At 39.6% G+C, this 16773-nt stretch overlaps 1 protein-coding gene across 2 annotated transcripts in view; it reads left to right on the top strand.

Moving 5' to 3' along the window:
• CNOT1 (CCR4-NOT transcription complex subunit 1) overlaps window positions 1–16773 on the top strand; it is a 55143-nt gene that overhangs the window by 8840 nt on the left and 29530 nt on the right. For both annotated transcript variants that reach the window (XM_014880704.2, XM_014880708.2), the window contains exons 3-16: window positions 868–975; window positions 1635–1733; window positions 2253–2321; window positions 2428–2482; window positions 2846–3049; window positions 4410–4578; window positions 5771–5897; window positions 6180–6290; window positions 7427–7597; window positions 8132–8259; window positions 9197–9437; window positions 10890–11009; window positions 12059–12181; window positions 12416–12567. In XM_014880704.2, coding sequence (XP_014736190.1) covers window positions 868–975; window positions 1635–1733; window positions 2253–2321; window positions 2428–2482; window positions 2846–3049; window positions 4410–4578; window positions 5771–5897; window positions 6180–6290; window positions 7427–7597; window positions 8132–8259; window positions 9197–9437; window positions 10890–11009; window positions 12059–12181; window positions 12416–12567 — 1877 coding nt within the window. The remainder of the gene's footprint in view (window positions 1–867; window positions 976–1634; window positions 1734–2252; window positions 2322–2427; window positions 2483–2845; window positions 3050–4409; window positions 4579–5770; window positions 5898–6179; window positions 6291–7426; window positions 7598–8131; window positions 8260–9196; window positions 9438–10889; window positions 11010–12058; window positions 12182–12415; window positions 12568–16773) is intronic.

Below are 16773 nucleotides of genomic sequence, written 5' to 3' on the forward strand. Positions count from 1 at the left end.
AAGAAACTACTGGCAAACAAGGACATTCATGATGGGTGAAGCAGTGGACTTGGTGGAGACAGTCAAAGCAGAAGCAGAACTGCAGGTTTGTGCTGGCACATTTGTGTCCCTCCTGCAGCTAGAAAAGGGGAAACAGTGGGAAAAATGTTGCCAGTAGGTGAAGATTGGCCAAACAGTAGCAGCTAATAACAAATCCAAAGAGGCAAGCTGCTGTTGATTGGCTTCACATTTCTGACAGTATGAATTCTATTAAAAACAAGTAATGCTGTCTGCTTGGTTGGAGTGTAAAGAAAGGGGCAAGTTCTGAAGCAGTCTGGAGCTATTTCACACAACAAGCTGATGAGCTGCTCTGTAGCCAAGAGTTAAACTTAAGGTAAATGGTAGGGGATGCAAACAAAAATGTTAAGATTTAGTAATGAGTCATAGGTGTTGTAAGTCAGCAAATGCAGATCATCCATTCCACAGGTGCTGTCCCAGGGCTGTGTTCTTGCAAAGTTAGTCACTGCAGCTGTAGGAAAAAATGGGGAAAAGTGGGGCTATGGACTGTGTGGATTCTGGGCTGCTTTGGTGGCAGAATCCTGACAATGACTTGAAAACCCCTTATTACTTAGCTTTATAAGAATACCATCCCTGAAATCCATGGCTTCTCTCAATGTCTAGGTTCTCTTTGTTTATACTTCTTATTTGCAAATAGAGTTAACGATGTGGTTTCTAGGTTACCGATTAAAAGGGACTTTTATAGCAGTTTTGTTGAAACTGTAGATGACTTAACTACTAGCAATACTGCTGTATCCATGGTACTAGATCCAGATCTTGTTCTGTTATGACTGTTTGCTACCAAGGTGTTTTTTTGATACTTTTTTCCAGATTGTGAATAGGCACGGTCCCGAGGCAGACAGGCATTTACTACGCTGTCTATTCTCGCACGTGGATTTCAGTGGCGATGGTAAAAGCAGTGGCAAAGATTTTCATCAGGTACAGTTTGCACCAACACATCTGTTTATTAGTTTTGATTTTTAAAAATCTGCGGTGGGATTTCATGCAGATCAAGCACAAAGGCAGGTTAGAAGCAGTAGCTTCAAAGAAACTTCTTTTCTGGTTATATGGCCTTTCAACTGCAAGCACATTTTGCTCATCCTAAAATCAGAAGATAATTGTTGATATCTGACTTACAATCTCTTGATCTGGAAAAAAGCAGGTTGCATCAGTACAAATGCTCTTTTTACATGCAGTGCTCTGCTTTGAAAGCCTTTCTGTGCATTTTAAGCGTTTGTCCGAATCCAGTAACTGACATTCCTGGTGCTATATCTATATGCAGGACTGTTATCGTCCTTGAGCAATTTTGCTGAAGACTTTTTATCTCCTTACCATGAATCAAATACTCTTGGGTTATCTATTACAATGCGTGAGAGTGTTTACAGAAAGTAAAACATTGCACATATGATGGAGAATGTTTCATCATTTTGTCAGTCTTAAAAGCAAAGCAAACCTGACGAAGCTAGTTGATGTTAGAGAGGATTTGGGCACTTACATAAGTACTTTTCTTTTAGTTTTTCCATACACATTGCACAGTAGTTTATTTTTATTGTCCTGTTATGAAACTGTGAATCTTCAAGTTACCTTGTTCTTTTCAGACTCAATTTCTGATCCAGGAGTGTGCGTCGCTGATTACAAAACCAAACTTTATCTCGACGCTGTCGTACGCCATTGACAATCCCTTGCACTATCAGAAGGTTTGTATGCTTCTTGAATGGGATCCCAGTGTCAGAAACTGCACTGAATTGGTCTCTAGGAAACCAGTTGGTTTTCTCTTGTGTTCCTTGTAGTAAAATTTTCCAAAGCTGAGCTTGCCTGGTTGGTGTGGGGGCTTTTTTTGTTAAACTAAGTTAGTCAATCACTCAGAATGACTGCAAACTTAATTTTAATACTTTATCTAATGTTGGTACTTCATGGATTGTTTATGGCTCCAGAACCAAAACAAATCAGTAGTGCTTCTGTTTCTTCCAATATGAAAGCCATGATAGTGGTTTAATAGTGGGATATATGGAGGAACCTTTTAGATGAGATGTATCCAAAAGTAGTTGGAAAGTGGTTTAGAAAGCCATAGATAGTGTTATAGAAGCTTTGTGTTAATCCACAGCAGGATTGTTACTAATATTCCAAGCTTGCAAATAGACTCTGCATAGTCTGACACATTGCAAATGAGATTAATTCCAAAACAGCTTTCATGTTATTATTTCTACCTGTTTCAGAGTCTAAAGCCTTCACCCCATTTATTTGCCCAATTGAGTAAAGTCATCAAATTAAGTAAAGTTCAAGAGGTAGGTGAACGCTTGTTTCAAAAATACTTTATTTTTTTTTTTTTTTTTACTTAGCTAGTTAGAAAGGATGAGGTCTCCTTACTATGATGTTTGTTTTTGTTTGTAGGTAATTTTTGGTCTGGCTTTACTGAACTCGTTCAGCTCAGATCTGCGAGGTTTTGGTAAGTTTTCTAAAGTTCTGCAGGAGGGACAGCCTTTTGCAGCAGTATGCTTTCTAGATGGGTAGATGGGTGCCTGCCTGACCTGACCTTGCAATTAGTGGTGCCATTGGGAGGGGCAATAGGTAACAGTCATCTTGTTGAAGGACCGTTTAATTAATGAGTTGCTTGATAATGAATCAAGCTGGAGTATTGTGATATCTTAACTTGTAGTTGTCTATTAATATTTGAGTTCTGAGGTTCTGTTTAAATCTGAGCTGTTGTGGCTTGTGGTAAACAAACTAAAAGAATGGTACCTAGCTAAATGAATCTCATATTAAAACAGAATCCCAGGTTTTGACTCTTAACCTCTTCTGTTTCCAAAAGCTGCCCAGTTTATCAAACAGAAACTCCCGGATCTTTTGCGCTCTTACATTGACGCGGACGTCAGTGGAAATCAAGAAGGTGGCTTCCAAGATATTGCAATAGAGGTCCTGCACCTTCTCCTCTCCCATCTCCTCTTTGGGCAGAAGGGAGCCTTTGGGGTAGGACAGGAGCAGATTGACGCTTTCCTTAAAACATTACGTAGAGGTAAGTGGTGTTGTTCAGGAAGCCTGAGCAGATGCAGACTTTGAGATGGATTTTCATGACTTGTTGTCAGTGCAGAGTGCTGAGGTGATGGGGAGCTTGCTGTCTTAGAACTCGGTACATTCTCATAGTTCTAAACTGACAGAATAGTACCACTGTTCTGGTATTGGGTCCTAATGTACGGTTTTGCTTTCAATGAGCAGTAATGTGGTCTCATGTTCTTGAAAAATTTTGATAAATAAACATTGAGTAAGGGATATTCAAGTCTGTGTTTGCTTGTATAGCATGGTATTTATGGATTTAACTAAAGCAGCTCAGTGCACTGTAGTTGAAAACCCCTTACAGAGTAAGGAACATAAATTGCCATTTCAAATAGGTGCATTTTAAGCATTGTTTTATTATATTAGATGCAGATCCCTGAGGAAACACTGGCACAGTGAGAGAGGAGCTTCTGAGTTAAACTCTGGTTCATTTCCTGAAAGCTGCCATTGTAGTCTGTTCCTTTGCAAAACCAATGTTTGCTGTAAACTTACCACTCTAGGGAGGATTTGGACTCAAGATAATTGAACTTAACCCACTCCTTAGTTCTGCACAGACATAGAGGAAACTACCGTTTATACAAGAGCAAAATATTTGTTCTAATTTTTTAAATAAAACTTTTTAGTTCATATGTATTTTAATAAAGGTTAGTGCATTAGCTTGTATAATTCCTGACACTTTGCTTTGGGTTATTGGGAACTCTTCTCTGAATGGCCCTGGAGGGTGTGGAGATGTTGTATGTCAACGATGCTGTCTCAGGAAGGCCCACTCACAAGGTGTCTTTGCTGCTCTTCACTATGAGCAAAATTCTGGTTCGCAGATCTGATCCTCCTCATTACTCGTCTCTCTCAAACTTTGCTCCCCAGGAAGGAAAAAAATGAGTATTTACTCTTTCTATGCCCAAGTGCCTTGCTTAGTTTTGCTTTATTTCAGTAGCAGATCTTTTGTTTCCTAATATTTCCTGAGTTGGAGGAGTGGCTTTTGCTGGACTGCTGTATTGTTTCCTGCTCTGTGCTTTTTTTGGATGACTGCTGTTAGTGACAATCTAGTTCTAAGCTTACACCAGCACAGCTGCTGGCCTTTTGGGCACCTGCAGAGCTGCAGTGAACCTGCATGAACCTAGTTTAGTCTACATTCTTCTTCTCTAGGAGTATCCCAGTGCCAGTAGAGAACTGAGAATGTGATGGAGGGATGCTGCATCAGTGCTCTCTTGATTTCTGCGGCAGCAGGCCAACTCTAGCACAGCAGTGGAGTAATTTTGAATAGTCTTTCACATGCAAATAGTGTTCTGGGTGTCTTGACACTTTGTTACTCTTGCCTTTAGATTTTCCCCAGGAGCGTTGCCCCGTGGTGCTTGCACCACTTCTATACCCTGAAAAACGGGACATTCTAATGGACAGGATCCTGCCTGATTCTGGAGGGATAGCCAAAACCATGATGGAGAGTTCTCTGGCAGATTTCATGCAAGAAGTTGGCTATGGCTTTTGTGCAAGGTTTGTAGAAAAATTTCAAGCTTGTAATTTTGGGTAGTGGTGGTTTTTGTTCTTGTTTGTTGAGGTAAAAGGTAAAGAGCACTTTAACTACTTAACTTATCAAGTATTATGAGGTCATTTATTTGAATTCTGGTTGTATTTTGCTTTCTTCTAATGTGTATTGCATGCCCATGGGGACATGTAGAATTTTGTCATGGTAAGAAGTGCTACATAAAGCAATTCACATTGCTTGTGAAGGTTTCATAAGAATTTCACTATCAGCCTTTTGTAAGTGAAAATGAAAGTGTCTGGGTAGACATAAATTCCAGCTAAATCCCACTAGACTGTTGGAAGAAGTTTGCTCTTGCAAAACTTAGCCCTCAGGATTGAAGCTAGCCTGCTTCTTTGTAAGAAGCATAAGGTAGAATTAAATAATTCTGTATTTAATGAGTAAGACTATTGATTACTTTGGGGAGGTGATGACATTTCAAAGGTATTAACATGAGTTTCTGTTTAAACCAAGAAGTAGAAACACCATGTGTTGAAAGATACTGAATTATTTGCGTTGTTAACACATGCTTGTTAATAAAACAGTTTATATACTCATCCTATATAAATCTTCCTGGCCTAGTTACAAAGTTTTCACAAAAAAGGAAAAAAAATTGCACAAAAACCCTTCAGTTCTGAAGTTGAAACTCAGGCATCTGCTCTTTGTTTTCTCTCTTGTCTCCTGGGAGGTTTTTTGCTGGTGTCCTCTGCTCAGGGTGCCATGGTTTGTATCAGGCTGAAGGGCAAATATTCACAGTTTACCTTTGAATAGTGCACATCAGCATTTTGAAATGTGCTTCTCAAAGCCTTTGTTTCACTTTTAGGTAGCAGAAAACTTAAGTCTTTGAAGCTCTGTATCACAGGTCAATAGTGGAAGTGCTTTTAACCAAGAAAAGTGCTAAACCTACCCTGTGCTTTTGCTTTGACAGAGCATAGTCTGTGAAACATCTGTGACATCCCTGTCACTTCAGTACACCTGGCTTTGAACTGGAAACATGACACAGTGTATTTCATGGAAATAATTGCACAGATTGTCTACTGAATTTTTCTTCTTGATTGTCCTGGAGTTTTATGTTGGATCATTTGACTAACTTGACTGAAGTCTTAGTTGTGCTACAGTGAACCCTGCTTTCCTGTAAGATTTCTCTGTTTTGTTGCATCTTAGTGTGGAAGAATGTCGCAACATAATCATGCAGTTTGGTGTTCGGGAAGTCACGGCTGCCCAGGTTGCCAGGGTTTTGGGGATGATGGCTCGAACTCATTCGGGATTGACGGATGGAATTCCATTACAAGTGAGTGGCTTTTTGTGCTGGGGGTTATATTTCAGCAGAAGGAGTTAAAATTTGGCTTTAGGATAAATTTAACAATTGTATTATTCAGTACTGGTACTTCTGACTGTTCTGTGAATGTCTGTAATACTTTCATGAATGAAATATTCTCAAAGTGTTCAACTTATGTCATTACTAGTCTGTACTTCTGTTTATAGCTTTCTAGTGCAGGGAGTTCTGTAGCCAGTGGGTGTTGAGATTGCTTTATTTTTCATTAGTGTTTGATTCACTGTATTTGACTTGCAGTCTATTTCGGCTCCTGGCAGTGGGATTTGGAGTGATGGCAAAGATAAGAGTGATGGAAGCCAAGCCCATACCTGGAATGTGGAGGTCTTGATTGATGTTCTTAAAGAGCTGGTAAGTCTTGTGAGCATCTTTGTCTTTTATGTGGGCATATTTCAGTATGATTGTAAACCTTTTTAAGCTCCACAACAGCTTGAATAGCTTTGAATCTCTCTAATGTAACTGTACTTAAATGCTGGGGTTTTTTTTCCCCTCATGAACAAGAAAATTTTGAGGAATTCTGGGAAATGGAAGCTACTTGAATGAGTAACTTGGGTGCAGTTTGAGATTCATTCCACAGTGCTCCCATGTATTCCAGCATGTGTTCTCTGAGGGTTTTCATGTTTCAGTGTATTTCTGACGGTGGAAAGTCTTGTGCATCAGACGCCTAGTTTTGGGAAACTTCTTACTTTAGGCATTAGTGATGAAAATGAAAGTATTTTTTAGCTACTCATTCTAAAACTCTTCTTTATTGCTTCTTAGGTATGATAACGCTATAGAAATAGGAAAGTTTTCCCACCACTTTATAAGCAGCGATTTTTGTAATGAACTCAGTTAAATATGAGTACCATTTCCTTTGTTTGCCTTATATGGGATTTTTTTTCTGTATGTTCCCTCTAATGTATGCAGAATTCACTGTTCTGTTTTTCTGAACCTTGGGCCATAAAATAGCTTTGTCTCTGGTGCTCACCTGTCTCTGAAATGAGTGGTTTGTATTCCATAATGGCCACAGTTCCCTCAAGCTCCCTCATCAATATTGTTTTACACTGTTCCTGAAAGTACAGTGATCTTCACAAGATCTTGGAGTTTACATTTTGCAAAAGGAGGAGCAAGTTCTACTTGCCAGCAGATCAGACCCTTCTGCCTTCTATCAGAGAGTGTGGATGCCTAGAAAAGGAATAAGTTTATATGCCGAGAGAGGAGCTATATGTTTGGGGTTCTAAAAGAATTGTTAATTAAATCTTTGGAAGGCGAGACAGCTACTCTAGTGCTGGGGAAGTGCAATCTCACAGGGTAGTTTAAAACATTTAACTTGCATTGAATTGTCACAACTATATAAATACATCTCTTTTTAAAATAAAACCCTTGCTTTCAACTAAAAGTTGGGTGGATGTTAAGCTGGGTACAATACTGATGAAGAGGGGTTCTTTCAAGACAGTACTGAAGATGGTAATGTGCAGTGCTCACAACCCTTGTTTGTCTGGTTGCAGAACCCTACCCTGGACTTCAAAGTAGTAACATATGAATTGGACCATCCAGGATTTCAGATTCGTGATAGCAAGGGCCTGAATATTGTCGTTTTTGGCATCCAGAGAGGGCTGGGCATGGAGGTTTTTCCAGTTAATGCCATATACAGACCTTGGAAGCATGCAGAGGGCCAGGTATGTTTACCAGCGTTTTTGCTCTAACTGTAGAGTATTTTCAAAGTTCCTGAGTTTCTTGAATGAGAAATGGAGATTAGTAGTGTGAATGTTTAGATAATCCTCATTTGAGACCTTGGCCTGTAAGGCACAAGCCTCAGGTGTGTTGCTGAAGTACAGTGTGTGATTGAGTGCATTGTCTGGGACATGGTCACTTGCTGTGCATTGTGACCCTACTTTTGGCCCCAGCAGAGTTCTGGTGTGTAGTGCAGCTCAGGATAGAACTGCTGCTGAGTAGCAGTGCTCTGGGGTGCTTACCTGGTTACACAAAAAGGCCGCAGCTTCATGCAAACAACTACCCTCAGCACATCTGTACCCATCATTCTCAAATTCTAGAAATGTGAGGTTCAGTCTTGCATAAAACACACAGTGAAGCTTGGCTCATCTCTGCTGCTTAGTTGATTTGTATCATTCTCAAAATGTGGCACTTGATAAAGTGCAAGAAACCTGAAACTCTGATATCTAAACTACTTCTGATATATTTTTTTATTCCAGCTCTCCTTCATCCAACATTCCCTCATAAACCCAGACATCTTCTGTTTTGCTGACTACCCTTGCCATACTGTTGCCACAGACATCCTGAAAGCACCACCAGAGGATGACAATCGAGAAATTGCTACATGGTAATAAACCTGCTCTCAACTGCTTTTCATACATAGAGTTAGAGTAAGATTACTTGTCTGGTCAAAGGTGTATCTTCACATAGCCAGATTTATTGTAGCTGTGTACATACCAGTAGGTGAGTCATTAGTATTTGTGACATGTTTGATTGGTGAAGCTATTCACAGTATCAGGACTTCCTGTGTACTTCCATAATTCCTTGCTTTTCTTGGAGTCTCCAGCTTGTTTGGAGAATTTCTGCTGATGTGTTTTGGCATATTCTGCAAGCTGAAAGGGGGGGACAGAGGAGGTAGTTTGAAACTCAAATCTGTCTTTCCCAGGATGATATTAGAGAAACTTGCTCTACTTGTATGAAAAAAGTCCTAAAATTTAATTTGTAAGTGTATGTGGCTATTGGTGAGTTATTGCATAAAGCTGGCTGGTGTGACTTTCTGAGCTGACCTTTGCACCCCTCTTTTGATATAGCAATGTAGCTTATTTCAGAACAGATACTTGCTTCTTTTTCAGTTATACAGCCCAGAATACAAGTAAATTGGCAATGAACACTTGTCTGTAAAGCAGGCAAAACAAGTAGAGTATCTTAACTAACTTTCACAAGTGGGGACTTTGAGGTGTTTTAAAAAGTGTATTCTATTTCTGGAAGTATGTTTGAAATTGAATTATCCAAGTGGCCCATCTCAAGCTGAATTTTTTCAACATCACCTTTCAGTTCTGTCTCCTCCCTAACATAATTAGGAGCTCTTAAGAGCTTGAGTTATTTTTTTGGTTTCTTGCAGGCTTAGTTGTACATGATAAGAGCTGCAGTGTAAGGTTGCACTGGGTGTTGCTTTATATGTCCTTACAGTTGCTTCCATAAAATACTTGAATCCAGGATCCTGCAAACTTGCTGCTTGGTAACTTTGTGGGGTTTTCTATTTCTTTTTTCTTCTCTTTTGTTAGGAAGAGCCTGGATTTGATTGAGTCTCTGTTACGATTGGCAGAAGTGGGGCAGTATGAACAGGTTAAGCAGCTCTTCAGTTTTCCTATCAAGCATTGCCCAGATATGCTGGTATTGGCCTTATTGCAGATCAACACGTCCTGGCATACCTTGCGCCATGAACTCATCTCCACGCTCATGCCAATTTTCCTTGGCAACCATCCCAACTCAGCCATCATTTTGCACTATGCATGGCATGGACAGGTAAGCATTTTCACTGTAGTTTGTTCCTGTAACTTGAAAACTTGTTAAATGGGTTGAACAGGTACAGCAATTGTATTGGTTTATGAACTGATCAGTATAAAACCCAAGAGGTAAATGTTCCATGGTTTATGCAAAGTAATGGGATGTGTCTTCCCTGACTTGAAGCAAACTGTTATGGTTTGCTTTTCAATAATATTCACTGAGAAAATATTCCTGGAAAAGCACAGAGACCCAAGTTAAGTTTGACTTTTTAAACCTTTAGCTTTAAACAAATTTGACCACAATTTTATTTTAAGAAAAAGGAAAAAATGCAAAACCAAACAACCCAAAAGAAGCTCCTGAAAACCTCACAACAGCATCACCTACCCCACCCCCTCAACTATCAACCTCACACATTTAATGTGTAAAAACTTGAAGTAGTAAGAGGTGAGAAAATTTAAACCAAAATAATCTCTTTTGTACTTGCGAAAAAGATGAAGGCTATTCTAGACATAAAGAAACTACCAGCATGGGAAGTTTTCATTCTCGGTGTTTTCTGAAAACTTGGGACTGGCTGCTGACCTTTGTCAGGGAGAGCTTCAATGATGAGATATGGTAGCAGTGTATGCAAATCCCATACTTCTAATGGATGTTTTATTTGGTGTGGCCTTCATCATTGTGTGCACTGGTAATTAAACAAAGAGAAGTCATACGAAATTTAAAGCAGGGGAAGTCTCTGGGATCAGAGAGAATCTGCATTAGCAAACGTGTTTCCCAGTTTATGTAGAGTAGAGTTAATAGCAAGAAATTTGACCTCTGAGGTCATGCTATGAATGTTTTATATTTTCCTGATGGAAGTCTTTAAACTGAAGGATGAGGGGTAGAACAGATGTGAAGTGCTTTTTGCATGAGGCCTTAAAATGGCAGAAGAGGCAATTTTTCCACAGGTTTCAGATCAGGGCACTGAATAATAATTGTTGTGGAATATGATGCCATTCCATAACACTTTTCCTTTAAACAAAACCCTTGCTGTCATAAAAATATTAATTGTGTTGTGTTTTGGAATTGCTCCTGTATGAGCAAAGATCTAGGTACTATGTTTTCCTTTTTAAGGTGTGGTACTGAATTTTCACTTCAGGACATCATGTCAGGCATAACGTTTTGTAAATATTTGTGTAGCCTAAAAGCAATTTGCCTATGATAGAGAGGAATTGGTCCTGGACAGTGGTAGTAGAGAGGTGGGGATGTATGTATCTACCATTTGCAGTCGGCTTTACTTGTCATCCTTTACTTGTAGCTCATGGATAGTTTATTTTTGCATAGAAAGAGCTCAAATCAGAAGCAAATTCTGAAGCTTAAGAGTGAATCTTTTGTTTGTTAAGCTTTTTAGTTGTGGAATACCCTGTTGAATGTTCATATAATTGATCCTGTTCCTAGAATCATTAAGTACAATCCTAATTTAATTCTCCTCAGGGTCAATCTCCTTCAATTCGTCAGCTTATCATGCATGCCATGGCAGAATGGTACATGAGAGGGGAGCAGTATGACCAGGCAAAATTGTCACGTATTCTTGATGTGGCACAAGACTTGAAGGTGAGTTTTGCAAAATACTGCCATTATTTTTTGTTTGGTGTCTTATGCAGACTTGCTTGTCTTTTAACAAAAGCTACGCTTAACTTAGACTAATTTAGTAAGGATTACATTGTTTAGGGATGTCTGAATTCATTTGTGGCTGCTGTCCCTCATCTTAAAAAAAGTGTACGTTCATGTGACTTAAAAGTACTCTTCAGCTGAGCTGTGGTATCTGACTGCAGATGCTTCCAGCCTGTCCTGTTGTGAGCCCAAGACATTTTACTTGGTATTTGCAGTGGGGTTGGCTATCCTGGCTTAGCTGACAAGTACCTTGGGAAGCAGCACAACAAAACTGCTTGCTGTGTGAATGTAGTGTGAATCCAGGAAGAGCTTTGACTGTTTTAACCTTGAATATTTTTGAAATGAGACTGTAGAAAAAATACCAGATGTTTGTGTGAAGGTGGCTCTGCTAAACATAATAGGATGGGGATTTTTTGACAATGCTACTATTTCTTAGATTTTATATGTTGACAAAAGACTGGAATTTGTGACTAACTTCTTTGAGGCCTTTATTGCTTCCTAAAGTTAGATGCAAAACAATCGGGTGTCTCAAAGTGCAAGAGCACCAGCTGCTGTGTGAAGTCAGTTTTGTTGTAGCAGTTAAAGTGTTCAGAGATGACCTCTTGGAGCAGAGATATTGCAAGTATCTGAAGTGGTTGAGGTCTGTTTGCAGGAAAATGCTAGGTTCTTCTGCTTAACTTTGTAGCAGTATCAATTTGGTAGCTCTTGACCACTTGCTGGTGGTTTTTCATATCACAGAGGAATTTAAAACTGTCAGCACAAGGTCACTTCAAAGAAGGTGAAGTCATGATTTCAAATCAGAGCTCTTGCTTATTTGTCTCACAAGCGAGCTATAAGTGAAGTTGATAGTACCAATCTTTGTTGACAAAGCAAGCATAGCAGCATGTCATAATAAAACTTCTTTACTTAAACATGTATGGGAACTAGAAAGAAAAAAAAGAGGGTATCTGTGTGTCTTCACTAGTAGTCTTCTGATTTTCTTTCTTTAGGCCTTGTCAATGCTGCTAAATGGTACTCCATTTGCCTTTGTTATTGACCTTGCTGCACTTGCCTCTCGACGGGAATACCTCAAACTTGACAAATGGCTCACAGATAAAATTCGGGAGCATGGGGTAAAGCAGGATTTTTCTCTTTATTTTTGCACTCTTGTCAGTGACCAACTTAAGTCACTTTAACAATTCTATTAGTAGTTTTAAAGTTGTTAAAAGTGTCCATGGTTTGATAGTTCAACTTTTTCACTGAACTATAGTAGCTTAGTGCAATTCTTTCCATGGTGCAATTGCCAAGTTTGAAATAGTGTCTTGGATGTGGTGTGGGAGATTAAGATAACATTTTTTTTTCCTCAGGAACCTTTCATCCAGGCCTGTATGACTTTCTTAAAGAGAAGATGTCCATCTATCCTGGGTGGTCTTGCTCCAGAGAAGGATCAGCCCAAAAGTGCTCAGCTTCCTCCAGAAACCTTGGCGACTATGTTGGCCTGTCTGCAAGCTTGTGCTGGGTAAGAATTACATTGCTTATGCTGAAGGTGTAATCTGTTTGCAGCTTGCTTTTTTGGCACATGGTCACAGTTCGTTTGGAATTTCTTGTGAAAAATAGGGTTAGTGAGAGTGTATGAGCTAGCAGGGATAGGTGCAGTAGTACATTTAATTTTGCAATGAAACTTCTGTTTTAGGCTAGATCACAAGAGCTTGAGTATTGTCTTTATAATCAAACAAGTGAGCTGATTTCGGTGAGGCTGTCTGGTTGATAATCAGTTGTCAATGACTAGATAGATACAGGGCTGTAATCCAGACAAAGGGTCCATGGCTACAGAATGGGACAACAGCTTGGAAAACAATGGCTGTATAACGGATTTTGTGATTGTGTTAACCAGATGTTTCTGTGTGGTAACTGCTTTGGCACAAAGGACTCATGCTGTCCTTATGTGCAGTAAAAAAGTGGGGAGTGTAATTGAGACTGAAACTAGACAGGTGTAACTTCTGTTGTCTTTGAGAGTGAGTCAAAGTAGTTGAAGGTGTAAAATATTGAACATCTTTTGCAGTTTCGATTGTTTAGCTAAAGTCAAAAGAAAAGGGTTTGGATTTTTGAGAGCTGCTAGAGGCAGGGACAGAATACAGAAGGGTTGATGGAAGCTTAACTTGGACACACCAGTCTTTAAATTCTGTGTACACACATAGTAAATATGACTGAAAATTGTAAAACAAAACATTTGTGGTGTTGTTTCTTAATGCTGTCAGATCAAAGTGGTGTTGAACTGCAGCAATATTTCAGAGGTAATGAGAGGCAGTGTAGTGCAGTGTGCAAGCCAGGGTGACTGGAAGCTGGAGATGGGGCTTGTTTTCTTGCTACATTTCGGTACCAAATACTGCTGGCATGTCCAAGTGTGCGTTACCTAATTTGAGGTTTAGGCTGCGTCCTTTGGCTTAGCCAGTGTGGAATTGGAAGAGATAAGAAACATATTTAGAGGTACCCAGGATGATTCATGGCTCTCATGTAGACAGTAGGAAATTAGTACCAACATAGAGTTGGTCACAATGAGTATTGGAACTGAAAGGAAATTTGAGGTACTTGTAAGACTTTAGAGAAGGGATTCTCCTGTTTTCTGCTGGAACCTGTACAACTGAAGTTCCAGTGCTGTTTCTGAAATAAAATGGTCTAGCACATGTTTTAGTCTGAAGAGTTAGCTCTTAATTTTCAAGTCAAAGTGCATCTTTTGAGATTGTAGTTCACAAATGAACTTACATTCTTTATTTTGCATGCTGCAGTGTCTGTTGTAGAGTTTAATAGTTAACTGTAGATTTGAATTGCATGTAATGTCATTGTGTTCTGAATTTTAATGTGTTACCGAGTTTTATTTATTCCATTAATTCCAAACGCCACTAGTTCTCTACTGGCACAATTCTCACAGCCTTTGGTTTCTTTTTATAGCTACTTTTATTCCCTTTTATACAAGAATTTGACCTACTTGCAGTCATTTTCCATTAGTTATTCTCTTTGAGCTTTAGAAAGAAAAAGCTTGGATTTCTTTCATGAAGCAATTGCTTTGATTAGCTTAGGTTTCAGTCATAAATGGAAGCAGGCGTTGTAAAGACTAGAAGGTTAAAATCACAGTAAATATGAAATACATTTGGGAGGTTGCACTTGACTAGCTGAAGCCTGCTATATCTTAAATCTGTTGATTTAGGAGCCTGCTCTTTAATTAGGCTATAGTTAGTTCTTGTCCTGTTTTGTGACCTGGGAGACACTTTTTTTAGCCACCAGGTCCCTGCATGTTCTGAGACTTATTTTTGGTGCAGCTTGTTTATCTCTGGTGAACACTGCAGTTGTGGCATCATGTCTTCAAAAAGAAATAAGTGTTCCTTCTATTACTGAGTGTTTTTACAATGAAGTCAGGCTAGGTTGCAGGCACCACAGGCTGACCAACCATGTAATTTATTAACAAGCTGCTTTTGAGAAGTCCTTCCCTCGTGGAGCTGCAGTGAGTTGAGAGGGGCAGCAGTGCCCTCTCCTCCCAGCTGTGTCCTGCACAGTCAATCGTGTCAGTGTGGGGAATGGTCACTTCTCAGTCCTTGCCTTGAGCAGGGAGGAGGCTTCTGTGTACTTGTGCCTCCAGAATAAAAGGCTTGTTGCTGCTTTGTAAGAAAGTGTTTGGGGGAAAAAAAAGAGGGAAGAGAAATGAACGTGTGATTCCAGCAAGCTGGAACTTTCCTTACAGTGACACTTTTGTTGCTCTAGACTCTGGTCCCTGGCTCTCAGCCCACCAATTTCATTTGCCTGAAATGCAGACTGGGGTTTTTTTGTGGGTTTTGGTTTTGTTGGGTTTTTTGGTTGGTTGGATGTTTTGGGTTTGGGGTTTTTTTGGTTGTTTTTTTTTTTTTAAACCTCTAGTTCTGCTCTATCTAAAAATACTGCAATGTTTGCAATTTGATACAGCAGTGTGTCTCTTGATATGATAAAAAAGTTAACCTTTAGTCTGCCTAGATGGTGGGACAAAACATTAGTGGTTCTCTCCAAAGCACAAATGGCTTAACCAGTCACCATAAATATCCAACTTGGAGATTGTAAGTCTGCCTTTGTCCTCATTCTGGGCTGCCATATTATCTGTCTAAAGCAGGTTGGAATTTGTTTTGCAAAAGCATGTTGTAGTATATAAGCATAAAGACTGCAAATTTAACCCCAAAAAAAGGAGGGCAAAAGCCTGAGGTTGGTAACCATGTGTGAACTGTAGACTCCCCTGACCCATTCCATGGCTAACTGAAGTGCTGTATGGTCTTGAAATGCCTTCTGCATCAGAAAAAAAAAATCCTGTGGTGCATTTCAATTGGTCATACATACATTTAAACGTTGAGATTTCTGAGACTGTGACACTGGGGTGAGGGCAAATACATACTGTCGATACTGAGTCTTCTGGGTGCCAAGCTCAGAGCTCTGTCTTCAGGTCTGGTTGAAAGTAGATTTCTGATTGCATTTTCAAACATTCCCTGCAAGACAACTGGTTTTGAAATCTTTGAAACAAGGCTCTATTAAGAGGATGTTAAAAGAGTGCAAACAAGGCAGCTTGTGAAACAGTTACTAATATGTCCATTGCCCTGTATAGAAACCTGGTCACCCATGATACCTCCCCAGATGCCCATCTCTCATGGATGGGATTTTCCCCACACTGCGTAGTGGATCACTGGCTTTGGAGAATAGCTGGAAGCCCTTAACTAATTCTGGGTGTCCCATAACAGGATACCTGTCAAAGCTGAAGGCTTATCTTCAGTTCTTCCACCTTAATCACTAGAATGGTTCCTTTGTTCTTTTTCCCCTCATCCCAAGGGTTGAGCAGTAAAAGCTTGTGAAAATTGAGTTGAAATGAGGAATCTTCAGATAAGGTTAACAGAGCAACAAAGCTGTGTTAGGATAGTTGCACCATTACAAGAAGGAATCTGCAGCTTTAGCTGCAGTTCACCAAAAAGGTATAACTGAAGTTCGGGAAAGCATAAATAATTGGCTGTTTTTTTCCAAAAGGAAAATGTTAGTGTTCTGTTACTATGTCTGTGGTTAGGTAAGTCAGCAACAGAGCTGGCTTTCCTTTTGGTTTGAGAACCTGGCAGTCAGACATGGAACACTTTGGAAAGAGGTACTGACTGCTCTGGGTTGTGCAATGACTTTGTGTCTAAGTTTGAATTTTCTGATGTTTTTTGATTCTGTTTTCCTTGAATAGTTAAATTTCCTGTCTCTGAGTTTAGTGCCAGTGTGTGAACCATGTCTTTCAATCTGTAGACAGATGAGTTTTAGTGAAGCAGGTGGTGGTATTTACCTCTTCTTTTTTTGTCTGTGTGTACATAGCCCATGTATCTCATCTTTTAGAGAGACCTTGTGTGTAATGAAATTCAGAATGAGAATAACCGTAAATGGTGAAGTTTGGGTACAGGAAGAAGCCTCGAGGGGCAGATTTGAAATAGGGATCACAGCATCACTATCTGTGTTTTAATTCATGAGGCAGGCTGTTATATAACCTGTAATGTGGACAACAGCAGACAAAGGCTCTTCCGAGAACTTGTTGGAGCCATGTGGGTACATATCCCAGCCTTCTGTATCACCTTACTTGCTGGGATAACTATAAAGGAGTATTTGAATCATCAAAAACAAAGGAATAGTCTATTGGAGATTGTTGTAGAACTACAGTTTAAACTTTTCTATTTAAATACAGCCGTTTCTC

Source organism: Sturnus vulgaris, chromosome 12 (genome assembly GCF_052056855.1).
Source record: "Sturnus vulgaris isolate bStuVul1 chromosome 12, bStuVul1.hap1, whole genome shotgun sequence".
Taxonomy (NCBI): domain Eukaryota; kingdom Metazoa; phylum Chordata; class Aves; order Passeriformes; family Sturnidae; genus Sturnus; species Sturnus vulgaris.